Source organism: Python bivittatus, unplaced genomic scaffold, assembly GCF_059951505.1.
Source record: "Python bivittatus isolate LINGU-HERP-01145 unplaced genomic scaffold, Pbiv_v1 ctg000480_np1212, whole genome shotgun sequence".
NCBI lineage: Eukaryota > Metazoa > Chordata > Lepidosauria > Squamata > Pythonidae > Python > Python bivittatus.
This window is the reverse complement of record NW_028277075.1, coordinates 11,872,237-11,895,407: the sequence shown is the minus strand read 5'-3', so window position 1 is coordinate 11,895,407 and position 23,171 is coordinate 11,872,237. Positions and strand designations below refer to the sequence as shown.

The window sequence follows — 23,171 nt, the reverse complement described above, 5'->3', positions numbered from 1 at the left end:
TTCTTGGTCTTGAACTAAGGCATGATTTAGTATTATCTTCAAAAAAACAGCCAGAGTTCATACTTTGATTTAGTATTAGAAGTATTACCACTATTAAATTATTAGAAGAAAACCAAAAGACTTCTGAATTTAGTACCATTTATTCATGATTAACATCAATATGCAATTTTCAGGCATACAGATGAATAACCTGTTCAGGTAACAGTGATCAGTTTAAGCACCTGTTAGGTACAAAAGCTAATTTGATAAGACAATAGAAAGCAGTAGCATAATTTCCAAATTTAAGGATTATCTTGTGATCTTTTTTAAATCCATGTGAAGATCATGTGTAGCTCCAAAATACCATCACTGTATCCTTTATTCCTAAATATGACATAAGTGCATCACTCATAGCTAATCAGCACATACTATACTGCTGCACGATCCAGAGATCTCAAGGTCAATGATATGTATCCTCAAGTATGTAAAATCAGAAATGTCTCTGTAGCTAGTGCTAGAATTTACCCATACATAACTAATGAGAAATAATATCAATCAATCAAATTAAAGCAATATTGATAGAATCTATTGCCCCTATAAAAATATGTTGCTTTCTTGCACCATTTGTCCAGCACTACTAAAAACAAAGCACAAACACATTCTAGATCCAAATAAATTCAGTGCATAAATAGTAATGTAGGCACATTCATGTATAAAATTAAAAATTGTTGATTTTGTATGGGTAAAGGGAACTAAGATTCCAGTGAAGGTAAGATTTCACTGCTTCTCCACAAGGCCATGCTCTCAGAACAGCTCTATGAAATTATTGCAGGATACTTCACCAGGATTTGCCTCTCCCAAAATTTACTACCCCTTCCTAGTTTGAGATACGACTATTCCAGCATATGCAGAATTTCTTGAAAAAAAAAACCTTTTTTTAAGCAATAGGACATACCACCCATAGAGTGATAGCAACTATTGCAGTTACTGGTTTTCAAAAAAAAAACCTCATTCTGTAGGAAGAGCTTGAATTCTCAACACTATATCATGAATGGGAACGAAAGAAGCAGATACTGCTTTGGCCTGATTATTCACCATAGAATAATGTTTTCTTATAACCCCCCCCCCCAAAAAAAGCTATTCCATAGATAGAAACTAAATGTTGTGCTAAAGGGCCCTATTCAACTGATTGGAAATGATGATCCTGAAATGAAGAGGTTTCTATATTTCCAGGGCAAGAATGGCAACCCAAGAAAGCTGAAGAGTAGCCTGCACCATCCTAGGTGAAAAATACTTCTAACAACTCCAGCAAGAGTGACAGTTGGCTTTAGTTCCCCATGGTTGGCATAACTACTGAAGGCTTGGCAACAGCAGCATCTTCCTCTTTCCACTGAGAAATAACTGTCTTCAGCTGAGTATAGAACTGCACCCCCTGAAAAAACAGATATTAAGCTATAGAATTTATGCCAGCTTATGCTGCAGAATTATTGCAATTTAAGAAAAAAAAATTAAAACAGGCCCCTGCAAGTTCGCTATGAAATACAATATGCTACTAAGCGCAGTCCTCCCACATTCCATTTTAAGTATTTTATTCCACAGATAGACACAACAGCATAAATACATTTTTTTAAAAAGCAGTTACCTGTTTGCCATAGAAATTGGTGTCACCCCTGAAAGATCCACGAGAGCCAGTGAAGGAGAACATTGGTAAAGGCACCGGAATAGGAACATTCACACCAATCTAAACCAAAACCATATTAACAATAACATAATATAGCAAAGGTACAATCAGCACAGAAAGCTGAAAAGAACTAGTTCATGATCAGGATGCCCTGCATTTAAATCCATACTCTCCTGTGGATTTACTAGACAGTTCTTGAGCAATTTGATGTTTTGCAACCTCATGATCAAGCAATACATGACTTCTTTGCATAGGTATATAATTATTGGGATCACAGCAAGAGAAGGTGGGAATTTAAGGCTTTTTCCTCTGCTACAATCCTAATGAAAAATGCTCTAAATATTTTATATTGAGAAAGAAAGATTAAGTAAACCAATCCTATCAGTCTGAGAGGGAGAATTTAAAGTTGCAAGGATATTCCGTCTGCCAAGCTTGCACTGATATGCCAAAAGCAGTCAAGCTAATGGAAGTCAATTGTGATCGTGTCATAGGAGACACCTTTTCTTCTCATTTTGTGATTTATGCTGACATAGGAGTTCTGACAATCCAAATGACATGTCAATGGACACTTTTATAGATTAAAAAAAAAAATTCATAGGGTGGATCTCTGTCCTTCAAAAGGGAAATCTAAGCAATCCTCTGGTCCTTGAGGTGCCCTCCAAAGGACTGTGGTCTAAATACCTCTCCTGATTATTTCAATCCTAATAATTACTGGCACCTCAAGTGCTTTTCACTTCAAAATATGTTCTTGTTTAATGCAACAAATTATTTAACATTTCATTTAATTTGGCCCTCAGTTCATCATCAATAAATGGCAAATAGCTATATAGGGTGAGAGGAAAACAGCAGTGTACTGTACAGTGTAGGATTACTGTTTCTTGGCTCAGGGACTTTTTTAATTGGTCCAGCACTCAAGCCTAAGGATCAAATAAATAAATAAATCTGCTCACTATAAGTATTAACACTGTGAGGCCTATATATGTCACAACTTTCAATCTAAACTACTTTACAGGTTATCTGAAAAATTAGAACATTAGGAAATTGCTTTGATCCACCTAGTTTCCACTCAAACTGTCAGCAGTTCTTCAAGTTGTTTGCCATGGAAAGGAGGTACTCTGCCACTGACTATGGTGTTACAAGTTCTACATACACGTCTTTATTTACCTGTCCAACATCCACTAAATGGGAGTATTTCCGAGCAGTGGCACCATTAGTGGTGAAGATTGCTGTTCCATTCCCATAGGGATTGTTATTCACTATTTCAATGGCTTCATCCAGACTGTTTGCTTCCAGAACCACTAGAACTGGTCCAAAAATTTCCTCCTTATAGCAGGTCATATTAGGCTACCAAAACAGAAACAACTTGAATTTGTAAAAGAATTTTTCTTCACAAAACATGGTTCAGAGTACCCGTCGCATAACTGTTGAAGCAATGACTACCACTCTAGGTTCTGATTATCATTCTTTCCAATACTGTACTCAGAATGGAGCACCTAAGAAAGGAGAGGGAGGTACTTGTAGGCATTTTAAGATTTGTTTTAAAAAAATTAAGCAGCAAATTCCTAAGTGGAGTAAATAACTGCAAACAATCCAGTAAAAACTCAGCAGGCATGGAATGTAGAATAATGATTGGAAAAGAAAAATGAAGAATAAAATGTTTTGCTTGGAGAGGATTATTGGCTGGAAGCACAAACAAAAATAGTCCAATCAGGAGATCAGACATATGAAAAACATGCAGAAGTTTTGTTGCAGGTCTCACTTAAATACTACAGGTAACAAGCTGCAAATGTTTTGACCTGGCATGGGCCAGCACACCAATTTAGCTGTGGAAAACAGATCCCAATTCAGATATAAAATGCACTAGCCGACTTTTCTTCCCTGATTGTTACAGAAGATCTGCAACCTAATCTTACCCTACCTTCCTTAGAAGCCAGACCCTGTAAATTCAATAAAGCTTATTTTCATGCAACTGTAATAGAACCATAGTGCTCCTTGATGTAATGGCCAGGTATAAAAGGAATAAACTGGCTCTTTTTCCCAGTTATCTGTTCTTCCTGCATCATTTCAACATCATCTTTAGATCTAGCTTGATTAGAAAGAGTTGTGTAATGCTCATCGCCTACATCTTTCAACAATTCTTATCTTTCTGCAGAAAAGGAGTATATCTTGGAGCAGATAACTCCTATCAACTCTGAGTTTCATAGTGAACCTTCAGTTGGTGCAAAATGCAGCAGCACGGGCAGTTTTATGTGCGCCTAGATCTACGCACATTATACCTCTGCTTTGCGAGCTGCATTGGCTACCAGTTTGCTTCTGGGTCCAATTCAAGGGGCTGGCAATGACCTATAAAGCCCTACATGGCATGGGACAGGGTTATTTGAGGGACTGCCTCTCCCCAGTGACATCTACCCATCCCATCAGGTCCAGCAGAAGAGGCTTGTTGCGGGTTCTGTCCACTAGAGAACATCATCTGGCGGGACCCAAGAGAAGGGCCTTTTCTGCTGCTGCATCCACCCTGTGGAATATCATTCCCCCCGTGGTCTGGCTGGCCCTGACCTTGCTGGCCTTCCAGAAGGGCCTGAAGACCTGGCTCCGACCTGGGGATCAGAGAGTGATGTGGAGCCCATAAAATGGCTATGCTGTTCTTGAATGTCTATGCTCTCCCAGTGACTGTATTGTATGGCTTTTAATTGTTTCATTGTTTTTAATGTTTGTATGGGGGTTTTATTTTTTTATTTTTTGGGGTACTGTTTATGTTTTAATTGTAAGCCGCCCAGAGTCACAAATGTGAGATGGGCAGCTATATAAATTGAATGAATAAATAAATAAACCCTTATATCCCTCCCGTCCCAGCCAGCAACACAATCCTACAAGAAAACAAAGGAAGATCTGAACCCTCTGTTTTTTCCTTCTCATACAGCAGCCATAAGTTCATTGTAGGCAAGCCTTTTTTCTTTCTTTCTTTTTTGTTCTATATTTCTCAAATAATAGAGAGGTAGGCTGAAACAAATAAAAGCAAATTACTTCAGATAAACATGTCCTTGAATGTGATAGGAAAGCAGGAAAAGACAGGTTGCTTCTACTTTCAATTTCACAGAAAGTTAGCAGAAAGGAATGTTGTGACCAGCTGTGTCACCAGTGCAGCACAGCACTCCATTATTTGTACCACCAATATCATCATTAATGACAACAATATCACTGAAAATATGTTGTAAGACCTCTCCAAACATCATATATTACTTGGTAGGGTGCTGATAGCCTTAGTGGTTCCTCCTCTACTGGGCTGTCTGTGACTGCAGTCTAATTCTTGGCTGCTCTGTTTAAATATTTGTATGCTAGCCATTTCTAGGACAATCCAAAATTCAGTGTTTAAATTTTTATTACTTATGATGCCTATTTATGTTTTATTCAGGAGGAGAATCCACCGGATATATCTACCTTCAAAATTTCTTAACTTTTCCCCCTCCTTGATATACATAAACCGTATTTTTTCCATTTCATTGACAGCTCATTTACAATCTAGTTAGAATCCACTTTATTGCAAAATAAGCAAGCTTCAGGACATTTTCAACATTTCAAAAAATAATTGGACACCAATCCTTTTAATATGAAAGGGAGAATTGACCATTTTGGATTTCCTTTCCTTACTTTTAAAATTGGTAAAGGAAGTGATCAATGCATTAACTCACCTTGACGTTACCAAGAATAGTAGGTCCAACAAAATTGCCATTTTCAAACCCTTTCACTCTGATTTTTCGCCCATCAAGAAGAACACTAGCCCCTTCATTTGCTCCACTGTCAATCAGTTTGCAGACCCGTTCCTTAGCCTGGGGGCTGATCAGGGGCCCAAGATCTGCTCCAGGTTGATCTCCTATAATACACAAAAATTGCTCAGAGCCTACAATCAGACTTCATTTTTAAAAAATGCAATAAAATATGCAGAATTAAACAAAATATTATGTAAGGGATCACCTGGATGCACTTAAGATCGCTATTTAATATTTGTTCATCAAATATAAGATTTGTCTACCTAAGGCACAATAGCCATTGTGTTATTTAGTTTAAGCAAATTGTTTCAAACTATTTATTGTGCTAAATGCTCTACTTCTTTTTTTTTTTTTACCCAGTTATTTGTCTAGGCAGATAAGCCATTCTACATTTTTTTAAGTAATAAGCATTTTGGTTGCTCTTGTAGCTGTATAATTAAACAGTATTTAACTATCTCACCTAAGAAGAATGCAAATTTACTGTATCTAATAACTTATAGTAGCATTTGCAATGGTCATTCTTGGGCTCAAAATGGATACTTCACAATCAGATGCACTCTATTCTACAAAGCCCTGTAACTGCATAGCTAAAGGAAGCAAAGTGGCCTCTGCCTTTAGCCAGGAGTACGAGGGCCATTGAGAAGTTGTCTATCAGTCTAACATTAAGACCAACATGGCAAGAAGGGTATCATCCTGCCCCCATCCATCTGCCAGAGAAGGGCTGCAAGAAACTTGTTTATTTCTTCCCTGGCAGAAAGAACCCTCTGTTCCAACTGCTAGTTACTCTTAACCTATGGAAAAGACATTGTGCCATCAGCTAGAGGAACAAGAACCACCAACTGCGTATCATGTCCTCCTAATCTGCAAGTCTGGTAGAACTTAATTTTTTTCATTAATGCTGGTGACTTTGGAATATAGTTCTGGTAAGCAGGGTATAAATGTACAAAATAAAGATCCATTGTGGAACACCTCGATTGTCTACATCAATCAGCCTTTCTCAACTGAATGCCTTCCAGATTTGCTGAACTTCAATTTCCAAACCCCCAAATAAGCATAGTAAAATGCTAAGGATTCTGGGAAATGGTTCAGCTCATCTAAAAGGAATCAGATTAGGAAGGCCTACATGCAAGCAACTGCCCATAACAGACCAGATTATAAAAAGTATACCTGCATTAACTCGCAAGTTCTTTGCTCTTTCCACCAGCTCTGGTAGCCATTTCCGAGCCTCCCCTACCAAGATTGCAGCAGATAATGCCATGCACCGCTGGCCAGCTGCTCCAAAAGCTGCTCCAATCAGTTGATTTAGCGTGTTCTCCTTATTGGCATCTGCCATCACCACTCCATGGTTCTTAGCTCCCTACAATATAACATACAGGCCTTTAAATATACTGTATACACATTTAACAACCATCTCAAGATCTAATGGACCCAATTTCTGCCTTTCCCATGAATATGCAAGCAAGAAGTCAGAAAAGGTGAAGTACACAAAACACACACACCTCATGATTGATAAAAAGCTGACAATGGTAAAGAAATGTTGGAAAAGCCCCATGTGCCATGAATTCACACGCAATGTTTTTGCTCTCCAGCCAAATTGTACAAAGTAATTGTTTTGATTGACATGGGAAATATAGTTCAGTCACATAGCCTTTAATTAGTCATGTACATCAGACTTCAAGATGTATTGGTCCAATTTCTATAATTCCTAGTTACTGTTCCAGAGTTTTCTATCCTGCATTTATTTATTCTGGAATTCTTTGTGGCATAACACAATCAGCATTGTGCTGGTTAATCAATTCCAAATGAAGATAAGGGCTTGAAGATGGGAAAGCAGAATGTAAACATTTGAAGCAAATTTTAAAGCACATTATTGCTTAGCTCCTAAAAATTTGTATTGGAACAGGGAATATCCTATCCAGCACTGAGAACAACTAGGAGATATAAATAAGAAAAAATAAAAATAAAAAACTTTTAGACTAAAGAGTTATTCAGTGGCCCAATTCACACAGAACATTAAAGTCAGGATTTTTAAACTTATGATGTAAAGTGAAGAAAAGCTTAGCATTAGAAACCAAACCATTACGCTTTTTTCAATACACCATAGTCTTAAAGAATCTATTTAGCTATATTTAAAATGACAATCATTTACATTTTGTCATTTCAATGAAACTGCAGATCAGAACTGCAGTTCAAAGCACAAAATTATCACCATTTCAAATGCTTTGGTAGATGGCTATTCTGTAAACTGAAGTGAAATTTTATGTGCTGAGTTTTACCATATTGGCCTGGACTCTCTTGCCATGTTTTGAACCTCTTTCATAGATATATTCTCCAGCCTGATTAGATCCAACAAAGCTGATGGCTTTAATATCAGGATGATCGCAAATAAAGTTCACAGCTTCAAACAAAAAAGAATAAAGAAACATTGTTAATTACAACAGAATGTTAAAAAAACTTGCTGTCTTTATACTACAATAATAATGATAATAATTAAAAATAATTCATTTTTTCCTCTCCAGCTTATCTTCAACACTAAGACTTCGATGTTCTCAATTACTTCCTTACAATTAAAACCTTGTTCTTTTTGGGTCAGCTACTTGGGTTTCTCAAATGGTACATTTATTTCTTCTTTTTTACTAGATCAAAGCACAAATGCACAATCACAATTATTTGATCTAGAGTCATAAACTACATGATCACACTTGCCAATAAGGATATCCAAAAGTAGTGAAAGTACACTTTTTCTAGTCATTTGATAATGTGCTTAAGAAGAGGACACGTCAGCTGGAGAGGGAATGATGGGGAAATCACTTATTCTGAATTAGTAAACTAGGAATACAAGCATGTAATTTGACTACTTAACTCTGCGTGTGACTATTCCATCCCATCTATACACTGAAGGGTGGAGGCCTTTCAAAACCTCCCTTGCAATTACCTTCATGTTGTCCATGGATAATGTTTAGTGTTCCATCAGGTGCACCAGCATCCTGCAACAGCTGGGCAAGAAACATAAGGGCTCCTGGAACACGCTCTGAAGGCTTCATCAAGAAAGTGTTTCCACACACCATGGCCATGGGGAACATCCAAAGAGGAATCATGGCAGGGAAATTAAAAGGTGCAATGCCTGCACACACTCCCAGAGGCAAGCGATAGGTGCAAGTGTCCATGTCTTTAGTAATGGAGGGAAGGGTTTCACCCAACATAAGAGATGTCACACTACAAGCATGTTCAACAACCTCTGCAACAAGAACAAATACGAAAGTATCTCCCTCAGCTCCCATTCTTTAGTTTCTAAACTCTTTTTTCAAATAATTTAAGTACCATATTTATCAAAATGGAAGACTACCCTATATTAAATGCTACTATAACCATAAGAAAAGTAGACAGAAAAAACATAGGCAGAAATCTTGGGTAATGCCCATCTTCCCCACCTGGTCAATCTAGGGTTGCCAACTCAATCTGAAATCAATCCTATAGATTTCCCTCTTCCCTCTCCCCACTAAATGTGTGTAAGAGTCACTGACAGTGTGCATTCATAGTGTAGATATATGCATATATCTACCAGAAGACACACTCTAAAAAAGATCAGGGACAGGACAAACAATAATGAGTTAATATCTATTGACTGAAATTATTTGCCTGTAAAACAGTGCACTGCATTTATAAATTAATTGATCAACCCTCTGCTTGTACTAGCTATTCTCTCATGCACATAGTCCAATCTTACGCCCAGAAACACACAACATATTCCCTTTCCTTCCATCTGAAAAGGGGAAAAAACCAAGACAGAGATAGAAAAAGGGCTAACTGCTGTCAGAAAAGAAAGAGGAAATGGGGGCAGGGGAGACAAAACTGGTAAGACAAGGGAGAGAGGTAACTTGAAAGGGAAAGAAAGAAAAAATAAAAAGAAGCCCTTTTCAGAAAGGGTTATTTTCCCCACACAAACATTTCCTTCCAAGCAAGGATATACAAGGTACTCTTCAAATGATGGCTGGTGTGGGTCTTCTGGGCTGTGTGGCCGTGTTCTGGAAGTTTTGTTTCCTAACATTTCGCCAGCACCTGTGACCGGCATCTTCAGAGTGTAGGAGCACAGACAGGAGCAGTTCTCTCTGCCCAGGGTGATGTGACCCTTTTGTGGGTGTTTATAGAGATCTGGGGGGAGGGGAAGGGGGGATTGGGGGTGTGTGGGGGGGTTGGGTTACTGAGTGGCTGCTTGTTTTGGTGTCACCATCTGTGTGTATCTTCCTGGGGATTAGGCAGGGTTTTTTCTTCTATTGAATTGTTAACGAGGGGCTGCTGGGAGTGATTAGCAAGTTCATTGTGTGAACTGTTCACATGTCCTGGTGGTTGAGCTGACTTCATTGACCTTTTGCAGGCTGTATTTTTCAGGATTGGTAGCCAGGTTTTGTTGATTTTTAGATTCTCCTCTTTTTTATTGAAACTGTGCTGGTGTTTGTGAATCTCAGTGGCTTCCCGGTATAGCCTGGTATAGTGGCTGTTGGTGTTGTCCAGTATCTCTGTGTTTTCAAATAGGATTTTGTGTCCAGTGTGCTTGAGAGCATGTTCAGCTACTGCAGATTTTTCTGGTTGCTGTAGTCTGCAGTGTCTTTCGTGTTCTTTTATCCTGGTATGGATGCTGCGTTTTGTGGTCCCGATGTATACTTGCCCGCAACTGCATGGTATGCGGTATACTCCTGCGGCGGTGAGGGGATCCCTTTTGTCTTTTGCTGATTTTAGCACTTCTTGTACTTTTCTGGTGGGTCTGAAGATTGTTTGGAATTTGTGTTTTTCCATCAGTTTTCCCATGCGGTCTGTGACCCCTTTGATATAGGGCAGAAATACTTTGTTGGTGGGTGGCTGTTTTTCTTCTTCAGTCACATGTTGTTTTCTTGGTTTGATGGCTCTTTTTATTTCATTCTTGGAGTAATCATTCGCTTGTAGGACCCAATTAAGGTGGCTAAGTTCAGAGTTTAGGAATTGGGTTTCGCAGATCCGATTGGCACGATCCATGAGGGTTTTGATAATGCCTCTTTTCTGACGTGGGTGGTGGTTGGAGTTTTTGTGTAGGTACCGGTCTGTGTGGGTGGGTTTTCTGTAGACTTTGTGTCCTAATTTGAGGTCTGGTTTGCGTATGACCAATGTGTCTAGAAATGGAAGTTGGCCGTCCACTTCTTTTTCCATGGTGAATTGTATATTGGGGTGGACGCTGTTTAGGTGGTTCAGGAACTTCTCTAGGTCTTCTTCATCCTGACTCCAAATTGCGAAGGTGTCATCCACAAATCGGAACCAGACTGTTGGGGTAACGGATGCAGTTTCTAAAGCCCGTTTTTCAAAATGTTCCATGTAGAAATTTGCTACAACTGGGCTCAGGGGCTTCCCATGGCGACACCGTCCATCTGTTCGTAGTACTCATTATCCCATAGGAAGTAACTGGTTGTTAGTCAGTGCTGAAATAAGGCTGTGATGTCTTCTGGGAAGGTCTGTTTGATGAGTGCCAGGGTGTCCCTCACTGGTACCTTGGTGAACTGGGAGATCACGTCAAAGCTGACCAGTTTGTCTGTGGGGTTGAGTTTCAGGGTGCTGATTTTGTCAATGAAATGTCCTGAGTCTATGATGTGGGCTGGAGTCTGTCCAACGTGGGTCTGTAGGAGGGTGGCCAGATGTTTGGATAATTCGTATGTTGGGGAGCCCATGGCGCTCACGATGGGTCTGAGTGGGATCGAGTCTTTGTGGATTTTGGGGAGTCCGTATAGTCTGGGTGTAAGGGCTTCTGTCTTGCATATGCGTTGAAGTACGTTGGGGTGAAGGGAGGAGCTCCTCATCAGGGTGTTGGTTTGTTTCATGATTTTGCTGGTCGGATCCCGTTTTAGTTTTCTGTATGTGGTGGGGTCTAGTAGTTCTCTAACTCTGTCTTTGTATTCATCTGTTTTCATAATTACCATGGCGTTGCCCTTGTCAGCCGGCAGGATGATGATGTCGGGGTCCGAATTGAAGGTTTCTATGGCATTTCTCTCTTTCTTTGTTATGTTGCTGGTGGGGGGCTTTGCTCTCCGTAGGATCCTTGCAATTTCACCCCTTATTTCCTCTGCTTCCTCTTCAGAACGGTGGCGGATGGCTGATTCCACATTGGCGATGATATCTTCCACAGGAATTCTGGGGGCTGTGATTGCAAAGTTTCCTCCCTTGGCTAGGATGGTGGTTTCTTCTGGTGCGAGTTGGCGTTCCGTCAAATTGAAACGTTAGGAAACAAAACTTCCAGAACACGGCCACACAGCCTGGAAGACCCACACCAGCCATCGTATGCCGGCCGTGAAAACCTTCGACAATACTCTTCAAATGCATCTACTTTTTCAGCAGAAATGTTTGCAGTCATTCCTTTATTCTAGTTTCTTTGATTCTTATCTCTGACTCCCTGAATTCACAGGTATTTCCTCAACATCCATGTGAAAGTTCTGTAATACCCCTAAACTCTGACAATGAACCCCATAGCCCAGTAATCTTGTCCTGAATTTTCTGTCACTCTGTCACATGCATATACAAATATATGCACTCAATTATTCCTAAGCCTTGCAGGAAGAATTGGACTTTCTGCCAAACTGGCAGTGGTAGCAGCAAAAGTGGTACGTGAGTGAGGAGAGGACCTAGTTATACCAAAGTATAATGCAACTCTCAATAATCATAGCTAATTCTACACTAGCCCATTAAGAGGCTTTGCGATTAGGGATATGCAAAATTCAGCAATTTAGGAATGCCATATCCAAGTCACCTCAGGCCATTTTAGATCTGAGGAACCTGCATCCAGAAACCACCAAACTGTGCCCCAAAGTGCTATGATCCAGAGGAAGAACCTTGAAGAAAGGCAGGAGACACATGGAAGAAATACATAATAAATAAGAGGGAAAAGGAAGAAAATAAACTATCAAAGCCTAAGCAGGCTACCTTAGAAGATGCCGGTTCTCCTTTGCTGGAGGCATTTAAAGCAAAGGCTGATAATCTCACAGGGATGCCCTAATTGCAATCTCCACTGAGCAGAAATTTGGACAAAATGGTCTTCACAGTCCCTCCCAAGTGGAGGAAAATGGGATGAAGACTGAGCAAAAACCATGAAAAAGCTATTTATAATTACTATGGTGCATGAAATCAGGGAGGCAGTGAAGGACAGGAAGGCCTGGCGCAATATGGTTCATGGGGTCATGAAGAGTCAGACACGACTTAACGACTAAACAACAACAACAACAATGAAATCCCTCATACAAAAGTTCTGGGAGGGCTATGCTCCTGAAATCCTGAGAGTTATGTTGTTTGGAAACATTCTCATCTTCCTGTAGCTCAAGAAAGCTATTCTCCATGTACAGCAAGAGGCAGACACAAACAGCTTACGGAGGCCTCGGAACACATCTCCCTCTGCATCAGCCAAGGTCTTCCCTTGCTCCAAGGTGATCAGTTTTGAAATTTCTTTCTGTAGATAAGAAGTAAAGAGAATCCACATATATGAGGAAAACCCCCAACAATTCAGCAAGTTTCTAGAAAAAACACACTGTTCTGCAGTAGGCCAAGTATCCCAGAAAAGGAGAGATGACTCAGAGTGCTACTTTTTTATCAATTTTTTTTATAAAAATCAAAGACCAAAGCTTGATACAATGTTAGCAAAAGAAAGAACAAATATAACAGATGTTCCCCTACACTTATATAAATTATGTCTATATGGAATATATACATGGTTCCTGAATAGGTGAACATTATTTAATTAGACATATCAACCCAACTTTGTTCCTCTTTGCATTGGCTGTTTGGGGAAATCAGTGAGTCAAGGGCATACTAATTCCTCACCAGATTATCCTTGATGAGCTGCTGGTACCGCAGGAAAACTTGCTGTCGACTCAGAATAGATATCTCAGACCAGTTTGGCAAAGACTTTTTGCATGAAGCCACTGCTGCTTCCATCTCACTCTGTGTGGCTTTTGGGACTCGACCAACAACTTCATTGGTAGCCTTTTAGAATAACATTCCCACAGAATTAAATGATTATTTACAACAACTGAAATTCTCCCGGTAGCCATCCAAGAGTTTTTTAGACTGCATGAATTTCCACTACTCTGGGAGGAGTTCTCAGTGCCACTTCCAGTTCAAAGTAAAGATATTTAGAACGTATAAATATTGCTGTTTTTAATGATGTAGTAATAAAAAACTGTAAAATCAGTGTATTATGCAGACAGTATACTGATCATATAGTTTTCCAAGCAAATATTAAGAATATTTATGTTGCTCCACATAAAGCAGAAATAGGAAACTTCTAGCAGGCAGGTATGACCAATCAGTAGGTTTATTTCCCAGCCCCACCTCTCTTTGTAGACAGAGAAAAATTCTTATCTCCAACCGGTTGCTGATTGAAGATACGAGCTTTCCCTTAATCTGGGCACAGACAGCTGATTAGAAATAAGAGTGTTATGCTAAAGTTGTTGGAGGAATCCAACTTTAAAAAACCTCCAAGAGGGCTTAGCTGCACAATAATTAAATATTCTGGAAGGAGGCAACATTTATGTACTTTTGTCAAGAAAACTACATGGAAATAGCCATAAAATCACTAGCAATTGAAGGAAGTCCTCTTCCCCAATGAAAAATGTCCCTTTTTGATTAAATTAGGCTTTAAAAAAAAAAATTTAAATCTTGTGCAGCTTGAAAAGATATGGCAAGGAGATGACAACTTGCTTTTTCTCAGGAGTAGCTGTCCTAAAACCTCCATTACCTCTGTTGTGGTTCTTAAAAACCCAATTCTTATTTTCAGGGCAGAAAAAAATAAGAACTTTTTTCTGTCTAGGGAGCCCTGACAGGGAGCCTTGGGGGGAAGTGACCCAATATTTAGACTGGATAGGAGTGAAAGAATGGGAAACAGGAAGAGTGGTGTTTGCAAGTGGGTCCATGAAAATGTACTGGGAGCTCTATGTCTATGATTATTTACCCAGACCACTCACTCTAAACAATGGCCCTCCCTAATCCTGGGATGCCATTCTGGCAAGTGATATTATCTGTTCCTGACAGTTCAGTCCTTGGCCCCAAATAAATTCTTCTCCCAAGTTTAATTGTTGAATTAATAAAACTGCTTTGAACACCTCCAAGGTCTGTTTTGGAGGATCCCCTGGAATGGATTATGGCAAATGGTTGGAAGGGAGATGAAAAAGTGTAGTCACATTAGTGGATTTCCATTTATACAATACTGGATTCGAATGAATGCTTCCTCTCCTGACTCATCAATGAGAACATGTGATATTTTTATGGGTTTGTACAAAACGAAGTTTGCGTTAAGAAGCTGCACTAAAAACGTGCATCACCCAGAACCATAATCAGTAATTTAACCAGCTTCTCTCTAGAGGGCATAGCTCTTTGATTGAGTTTAGTTTGGTCTTGGTATGGCACAAATGGAATTGAGAAACCTCATCCAAAGGATTCTATTTCTCCTCCCACATATTTTCCTGTAGGGTATTTGCTTCTTCTAAGTCATCCTCTTTAGGAAATTAAGAATAAACAAACTTTTCTTTAATTTCAAAACCTTGTTATAACAAGGAGGAAAATATTTGCATATTTACATTATTTAAAAACAGTTTAGAATGTCATTTCTTTTCTGCCTCAAAAACAAACAAACCAATATTACTTACAGGGTTGTAGATATCAATCCATTCACTACTTTTTGACTCAACAAACTTGCCATCAATGAACAATTTTGTTGTTGGCTGTAGAATACAAAGTGCTGATTAATGACATGTCCAAGTGCTGTTATACCAGTAAGATCAGCTTGCTCCTTGCACTTATTAAAACTCATATTAACTCTATTTTTCCCTTTGCTATTTGCAGTATCTTTTACAGAAACAGCAATCATTTATTTTGGATTAAAGTTAATGAATGACTCAAAGTAAGTGGATCAAAAATTGCTGGCAGTACAATCTACAAGACTGTTAAAGCCATCTTTGTTATAGTAAGCAGTTATGCCCACTCTAGTTACTCCTTTCTGCTGATAAGAATACGTTTTGCTCTAAGGCAGAATTATTCCAAGCAAAGTGATGCTTCCCTAATCTTAACTGTTGTTTTACTCCAAAGTTGACCAGAATGCTCCACCTACAAGCTGAGCCAAGTAATGCATAATGGGGAAATGGATTTCAAAAGAATGATTTGCCTTCTTCAATCTTTGTTTTCTTTCAGAAAATAACTTACCACTGAAGAGGATGAAATAAAGGATGAGGAATGCCAGTTGAGATTTGCCTTCCTACAGATCTATAAGATAAAAAGCAAGAAAACAGAACCAACTAAGCACATCTATCTGACATTTCAAGAAGAAATCCAGCTAACTTAAACTTGCCCAGAAGTGAGGACACTTCATACTCAGTTTTCCAAATTACCATAGTTTACTTTTAAGTTCATGTTAATAATTCTGTTATTAATACATTTTAGTATTAGTAGCCCTAGTTGATTCAAGAAGTAAATAGATCCCATATACAAACAAATAAAATAGTGAAATAAGGTTGTTCCTATTAATAATGGCACAGCAATACCACTTTAACTGAAGCTTTACATAGCCTCTTATGCAAAAAGATAACTCTGAAACTTACAATAATTTGAAAGGCGGTACAGTAGAGGCAAGAGTAAATCTGAACAAGTTCAGCCATAAAATATTGTACTTACACCGACCGCCAGGAGGCATCACATTACTGGTTTCATCTTTATTGGGAATTATCAGATGCTGGTAGCCAGATGTTTTTATGGGGTTCAAACCCTCTACCAGTAATTGATCTCACAGACCTTCATTCTTTACATGATTATATACAGTGCATTAACTTTAGGAACTATTCACATCCTGGCACTTGGCAGTTGCAGGAAAAGATATTTAGAAGCCATCAGTACTACAAAGTATTGTATAGTACTGTCTCTTGAATATTAAGCTATTGCTGTTTCTCTTTACCACTTTTTCTCTACATGGAAAAGAATATTTTTGAACAGGTCATTCTAGTTATGGGTCTTAAAGAAAGCCAAAAGGAGTGATGCTTCTGTCTAGGAATTCTGTATTGTTTCCTTCTAATTCAACACTAAAGCATTTCCAGTACTTATTGGCTGATTAGATTTATATCTGTCCTTTTCACCAGGAGCTCAGAATCTTCCTTCATTTTATCCCCACAATGATAGCATACAACTGATCCAAAGTTTCATCCAGTGAATTTCCACAGCAGAAGATGGACTCAAATCGATCCTGTTCCAATAGCTTAACCACCTCATATTGCATCTGAACTCCATGACAGTAAATTAATGGAACATTATCACTTGAAAGAGGCCTGACAGTTCAGGCCTATAGTCCATATGTTATTTCTTTACCACACTCATTTCCTAGCAAAGAAATGAATGTAGATAACTATGTTGTATGGAGAAAAGAGAAGTCACAATGTTCCCTTTAAAAGAAGCATAATGCTCCTTAACAAGCACCACTATCATCCCCCACCCTGGGAAAAACAGGACTGATTTGGGGGAGGTTTATTTATTTATGCAACTTGTACCTCACTTCAAATTCCTAAGATTTAGGAGCCTTATTGCCTTAGAAAGTCCTCTTGGGAGGCCCGGGAATCTGCAAATAAGGTGCAGGAGGCCTGTCTGCACTCTTTTGCAGTCCACAAGCCCCCTCCTTGGGTCCCAATTTTCATCGGGTCCCCCTGCAAGAGCAGCTCACCACCTGGCATTCTTACAGGTGAACAGACACTTCAAAGTAAACCTGTACAAGGCTATCCTATATTCAGGAGAGCTTTTAAGAAGAAGGCAGGAGAATTCCGAACTAAAGGGTGGGCAGCTTGTCGTTTTCTGCTGGAGTTCCAGCGTACTCTGCGTCTTGCACACAGCGGAGACCTAATGGACCTTGGTTTGATCAGACAAGGCCGTTGTTAAGCCAACTGTGCCTACGCAGAACAGAATTTTTCACAGATCCTGAGAACCTGCCCCTGCTTTCTTTCTCTGAAGCAGCCCTTAAGTTAACTCGCCGCTGTTCTGAAGTTCACAAAACCCTAAGCTAGTCCTGCCAGCTGCATGACCTCATCGAGGGCGACCTAGATGTTAAGGCTCTTGTACGGAGGGGCGGCCAGCAGGACCATCGTCGAGGGTCTATCCCGTTCCAGAGCAAAACGCCACCGCCTTTAGGGAACAGCCTCCCCACCCGCCCTCGGGAACAGAAGTCGCTCAATGTGTGGAGCAGAGCAGCGCACAAGATGCCACGGGTGAGAAAGACCTCCCCGCCACTCAAATGGCAGCCCCGAACTCCGCACGTGCAGACCAGACGAACCCCCGCCCATCGGAGACGCTCCGTCTTTTTCACGCGACCTCACCTCGAACCAGAAGCGCCGCCCTCCCTGGGACCCCCGAACTGCAGCCACAACCGCCATTCTGCTAACGACCACCTGCCGACGAGGGCTCTGCCCACTACCAGCTCAACAGCTGGGCTCCACCCACACATTGCCTTTGGCCAATGGGATCACAACCCGACCCACATTCTCCCCCACTTCGGGGCGCTCTCTCAAGCCAATAGAATGTTGAAAGTGCCCAACTTGCCCCTGCCCCGTGAAGTGGAGGATTCTATTGGCTATTGGCTGGAAACGCCCCCTCCAAGCGGAACCTGAGTGGATAATTTCTTTTCCCTAGTTACGACCCCTGGAGTTTAGAAAGAGGCAGAATGTGAAAAAAGGGGGCGGAGCGTTTCTGGCTTGTTCGAAAAGGAGCTGTCATAGTAGACTCCCGCGTGAAAGGGGTGGGTGGGGAATTGGTTGTCATGTGATGGGCTAAGATGGCGGTCTCTACGGAAGGTAAGAGACGTTGAGGAAGACGGAGAGGTTTGTAATATTCTGTCTTCCTACATATTATGCTTGCAGTCTATCTGTTTTTGAGTAAGCATGTATTGATTATGGGGGTTATTAGCCGTAGCCCCCTGTAAACGCAGGTGGGAACGCTCTGTTTTTGGTATAATGGTACTTCACTTCTGAATGAACGTGCTTAGGGTCTTGTTCGACGGAAGCTCATTGCGAAACAAATTGTTACTAAAATGACCATTAGAACTTAAAGTAGATCTCTAGTTGGTTTGATCCTGTTCTTAGTAATCTATACAGTTACTACAGGGAAATGACAGGTGGCTTGTGCTTTGCCTCTTTAAGTGCCAACAGTGGAGCACAAGGTGAATGTTATCATTCTGGAGTAAATCGGTCTTTCCCAATTTGACCTCCCAATGTATTAGCCTGCAGTTCCTTGCATGCTGGAAGCCACCAGGCCAGGGAAGATTGTGGTAGGTCAGCCTTGGGCAGATGAGCTACATGTAAAAAGTGTTCTGTTTCTTAATTAACAAAGTTTGGGGGAAAAATCTCTCTTGGGATCTTGGAAAGGGGCTGCTAGACACAGGAAGTTCCTTTCCTCATGGTTACACCTAACCTTGGTACAAACGTGCCCTTCCTTTTTTCTGTCCTGTGGTGAGGTTTCTTTCCTCTTATCTTAAGCTGATAAAAAGACAGGCTTAAGTTGTCCTTACTGTACCAGTGATAACATCTTGTTTTCCTCTTTATTCTGACATATCCAAGGATAGCCTAAAGGGGTTCAAAATCTGTTAGGCTTTGTCATCCATTACCATGGAGGGAAATCAGGTGATTGGGAACAAAGGTAGTAAGAGAGGTTAGGAATTGGTAATGCTGGTATATTATTCTGCAAGTTCAAGGATGAGTGGGTAGCACTTAACTCAGCAGTAAGAAAGGACCTAAGCCAGTGGTTTTTAAACTGGGGGTAATTGCCGCCAAGGAGGTAATTTGGACATATCCTGGGGGTAATGGAGCAATTTGTAATTGCCCGTTTGTGAGCTGAGGATCCAGTTTGGGACTGCTGCTGTTGAGACACATGTGTAAAATAACAGTCTGTTTTGATTTGTTTTGTTTTTTGTGAGGGTCATGAGATTATTTGAGGCTAGGAAAAGGGATAATTGTGTAAACAGTTTAAGAATCACAGACCTAAGCAGTGCAGAGCTCACGAATTAATGATCTGATTTGGATAAATCGTGTGCTTCTTATGATGATTTGGGAGTTGCAGAATCTGATCTCTTCTTAGTAACTATTGCAGTGCATTCTGTGGATGCATGGCCAGAATAGTTCAGCTTAATCTTCCAAAAAAGTATTCATAGGAGCATAGCATTATCAGTGTAGTGTCACTGAAATTGTGCAGTTTGGGAGGCAAATTGTTCCTTTTTCACATTCCAGGCCACATCTTAAGAAGTTCTGTACACCACAGGTAAATGTTACACACTAGCCTAAAATGGTGCTACTACTTTTTTGCTTAGGGTCGGTTCTTCTACATATGATCATTGATATAATTCTAGGTTCAGACTTGGAAGCCTCGTTGCTGAGCTTTGAAAAGTTGGACAGGGCATCTCCAGACCTGTGGCCAGAGCAATGTAAGTAGTAGTTGAGTGAGAAGTAAATCATTGTGGATTACTGTAATGTGAACCAATTTATAACCTACAGTTAAAGAGTTGATATCTCTAGTAAGATGCTACTGTAAGGATTAATAATTAGACTTTGTACATACTAGTTTCCTAAGATGTGAAAAAAGACCCTTTTTTGAGAGGTACATCTAAGTTTTTAAAGTTTTTGAATGGATCCTAGAACAACATTAAAAAATGTATATTCAAGGAGTATACTCAATATTATATAATGCTGTATAGCTCATCTAGTTCAGGGTTACCTAGTTTTTTAAAAAGCTAAATGCCAGGGCACTTGCTTCAAAAAGTATGCAAAGCCAGAATAAAAATTACGTTTTGTCTTATTTAATTTACATTTAAATATAATAAAGTTGTGTTAATGAAATATGTGGTTATTCCCTATTCATTCAGTAGTTAAGAGGTGAGGTATATTTTTATATAATTGGAAAGGGGTCTCTATATTTCTCTCCCATATTTCTAAATGTTTGGTTGTACAAAAGAGAATCAGGACCTATATAAGGAATTGAATATTGTCTATTGTCATGAAGTTTTCTTCACTCCTTAGTTTTACTGGAAGAGGTAGGTGAGTAGGATCTTATTGCCTTCCTATAAAGCAAACAGTAAATGTTGTATAAATGATTATATTCACATTTATAGTACTGCTTTCCAAAAGAACAGTTGTTTTCAATTGGGGCAAAAGAAAAGAAACGACTAGGCAAGATATTCTTGGTATGGGAAGTACATATGTATGGATTTTTACTGTGATAAGTCAGATGTGGCTTTTTAATGGTGTTTCTTTATACTGATGAATCTCTCACGGGCTGTCCAATTAAAATAGATATTGCTTTTAACATGCTGAGATTTAGGCATGTTTGTTCATAGGCAGAGATTTAAAAGAGTTCAAGAAGGTAATTTTGCACATTTTATTTCAGAAGTAAATTCTGTTGAGCCTATGTACATTTACCTGGAAATAAATCATACTGAACGTTGTGAATAGACATGTAGGGTTTATACTGTAACTGCTATAGTTTTTATTAAAAAAAAAAAGTAGTGTGGATGGAAAGATGTCTTGGTGACATACCAGAGAACAATAGCATAATACAAATAGTCACTAAACACTATATACAAATGTTATAGAAACAGTATTTAACAGCTTGACTCAGTATCAGAATTGAGCTTAAAGTAAGATAAGATAGAAATTTAGGAATTTAACTGAGTGACAGAAATTGTAATTGCCTTTGAAGTTGTAGAAAAAATGTAAAAAGAACTAAATTTCATTAACTGTCTGTCTTGTCTTCAGTACCAGGTGTTGCTGAATTTGCAGCTTCTTTTAAAAGTGTAAGTAATTTCAAACTTGGATTTAAGTGCAATTGTATACATATCTATTCAGAATTAAACTTAAATTCTGAACAATTTACTCCTGGTATGTATACATAAGACTGCAGCTGTATTCCTTCAAATGTATTTATGTGTATGTATGTGTGTATATATATATATAGAGAGAGAGAGAGAGGATAAAAATATAATAATAATGTGTTCTACTCTGCTTGCTTTCATTATCCTTCTGAGATTCCACTGAACAAGATGGAAAACTTAAGTGATAGTACTATATAAATGACTTTATATAATGATTAGCTCCAGATAATCATTCTGGATTGAACTGGGACTGGCCATTTCTTCCATCCTAGAGATGAACTGAGATGCAGTTTTCTTCCATCCTGGAGATAATCTGAGATTCAGTAGAGGTTTTCAGTGCGGTAAGCTTATGGAAGAGTTAATTTTTTTACATTTCTCTTTCAGCATTTCTTGCCGCTCTTTAGTAAAGACTCCATCTCTCCAAAACAACTTTTCAGAGATCATAGAATAGGGCAGAATTGAAAGAATTTACCTTGTGCCCTTAATCCAATTTGGGTGAAATTCTATTAAATAGCTGAAACGAATGAATGAACCTTGGCTGTATGTTTATATATATATGTATGTTAATGTTACAGTGGTTTCAAAAATCTGATGTTTGATTAAGCTAGCAAAAACAACCTATGAATCACAGAGGTTAAATTAAAAATTGCCTATCATTAAACTTAGAAGAAATAGGTAACATGCATCTCCCCAGATGTTGCTGGACTGAAGTTCCCAACATCACTGACCATTCTGGCAGGGCCTGATGGAAGTTGGAGGACCATCCTTGGCCTAGGAAGTTGTGGCTAATTTCCCAAAGCCAGACTATTTGTCTAGTCTGCATATTCTTATTGCATGATGTTTCATTTGAAATATAGTATCTGCCATACTGAAAAGCAGCCAAACATTAGAAGTTAATTGTGTTTTTAACACTACCACAAAATATTATGGGATTTTAGATTTCTTTCAGCATACCTTTCAACAGTTATTGTCATTTTTATTTTGATATTTATAGTAATTTTTTTAAAGAAAGCTTATTATAAGTCTATAAGCAAGTATGATTGCTATGTGCTATTAAGTTTCATTATTTTCTGTGTTTCTGGTTCAAATGAATATATTTTGGTATATATATTTAAAATAAAATGGTAGCAATAATTCTGGGGTGCTATAGAAACGTAGCCATTGACCCTGGACTAGTAGTGTGCGTTACGTACCATCATGATGGGGGTCATAGCCCAATTTATTTCAAAGACACCAGGCTGGAAAAATTGTAAAAGAATTGATATTTGACATAAAGAGACACTTCAATCCTAGAATTCTGTAGAAAATAGAGCTCAGCATAATGAAAAGAACGACTAAAATAGAAAAGAATTGAAAAATTATTAATGCCTAGAAAAACACTGGGACTACTTGTTTTTTGTTTTCTTACTATGGATTTTTCCTCACAGAATAGCAAAACAAGGTTTTACCCAAGCAAGTTCATTTTGGCTTAATCAAAATAAGTATGTTTACTTTGTTGCCTTGAGAAGAGTTTCTCTATTGGATGAAGTGATATATCTTTTATTTAACCAGAGTAGAATTTTGTAAAATTCTATAGTTCTGCATTTCAATTAGTTATTATAAATTTTTAAAGATTTATAAAATAGATAATTTTTCTTTTTTATGTATCCTTGTCTTAATAGCCCATCACCAGTTCTCCACCTAAATGGATGGCTGAATTGGAAAATGATGATATTGACATGTTGAGAGGTGAGTTTCTAGTCAGTGCTTGATAAAAATTCTGTTCATGTGGAATTAGTCAGGCCTGCTTTTTTGTCTTACATATATGATTAATATTAGGTTTTATTGTCATATAAAGTTCTGTTAAGGTTTC

General features: G+C 38.9%; 2 protein-coding genes across 3 annotated transcripts in view; one reads left to right on the top strand and one right to left on the bottom strand.

Moving 5' to 3' along the window:
- Positions 1–121: 121 nt before the first annotated feature.
- On the bottom strand, positions 122–17,927 carry ALDH6A1 (aldehyde dehydrogenase 6 family member A1). Of its 2 annotated transcripts, XM_015889176.3 has the most exons (12): positions 17,781–17,927; positions 15,634–15,693; positions 15,081–15,155; positions 13,258–13,419; positions 12,808–12,886; positions 8,363–8,665; positions 7,704–7,825; positions 6,595–6,784; positions 5,350–5,531; positions 2,825–3,004; positions 1,622–1,720; positions 122–1,411 (listed from the first exon to the last, which is right to left on the bottom strand). In XM_015889176.3, the coding sequence occupies exons 1-12, from the start codon at positions 17,835–17,837 to the stop codon at positions 1,307–1,309; spliced, it is 1,614 nt and encodes a 537-aa protein (XP_015744662.1). In that variant the 5' UTR covers positions 17,838–17,927; the 3' UTR covers positions 122–1,306. The 2 variants fall into 2 exon arrangements, with proteins under 2 accessions (XP_015744662.1, XP_088001466.1); XM_088145340.1 differs by lacking the exon at positions 8,363–8,665.
- Positions 17,928–18,120: 193 nt separating this feature from the next.
- LIN52 (lin-52 DREAM MuvB core complex component) overlaps positions 18,121–23,171 on the top strand; it is a 52,457-nt gene continuing 47,406 nt past the window's right edge. The window contains exons 1-4 of the mRNA XM_088145338.1: positions 18,121–18,254; positions 19,802–19,876; positions 21,204–21,241; positions 22,981–23,047. Of these exons, the coding sequence (XP_088001464.1) occupies positions 18,236–18,254; positions 19,802–19,876; positions 21,204–21,241; positions 22,981–23,047 (199 nt within the window). The 5' untranslated portion in view covers positions 18,121–18,235. The remainder of the gene's footprint in view (positions 18,255–19,801; positions 19,877–21,203; positions 21,242–22,980; positions 23,048–23,171) is intronic.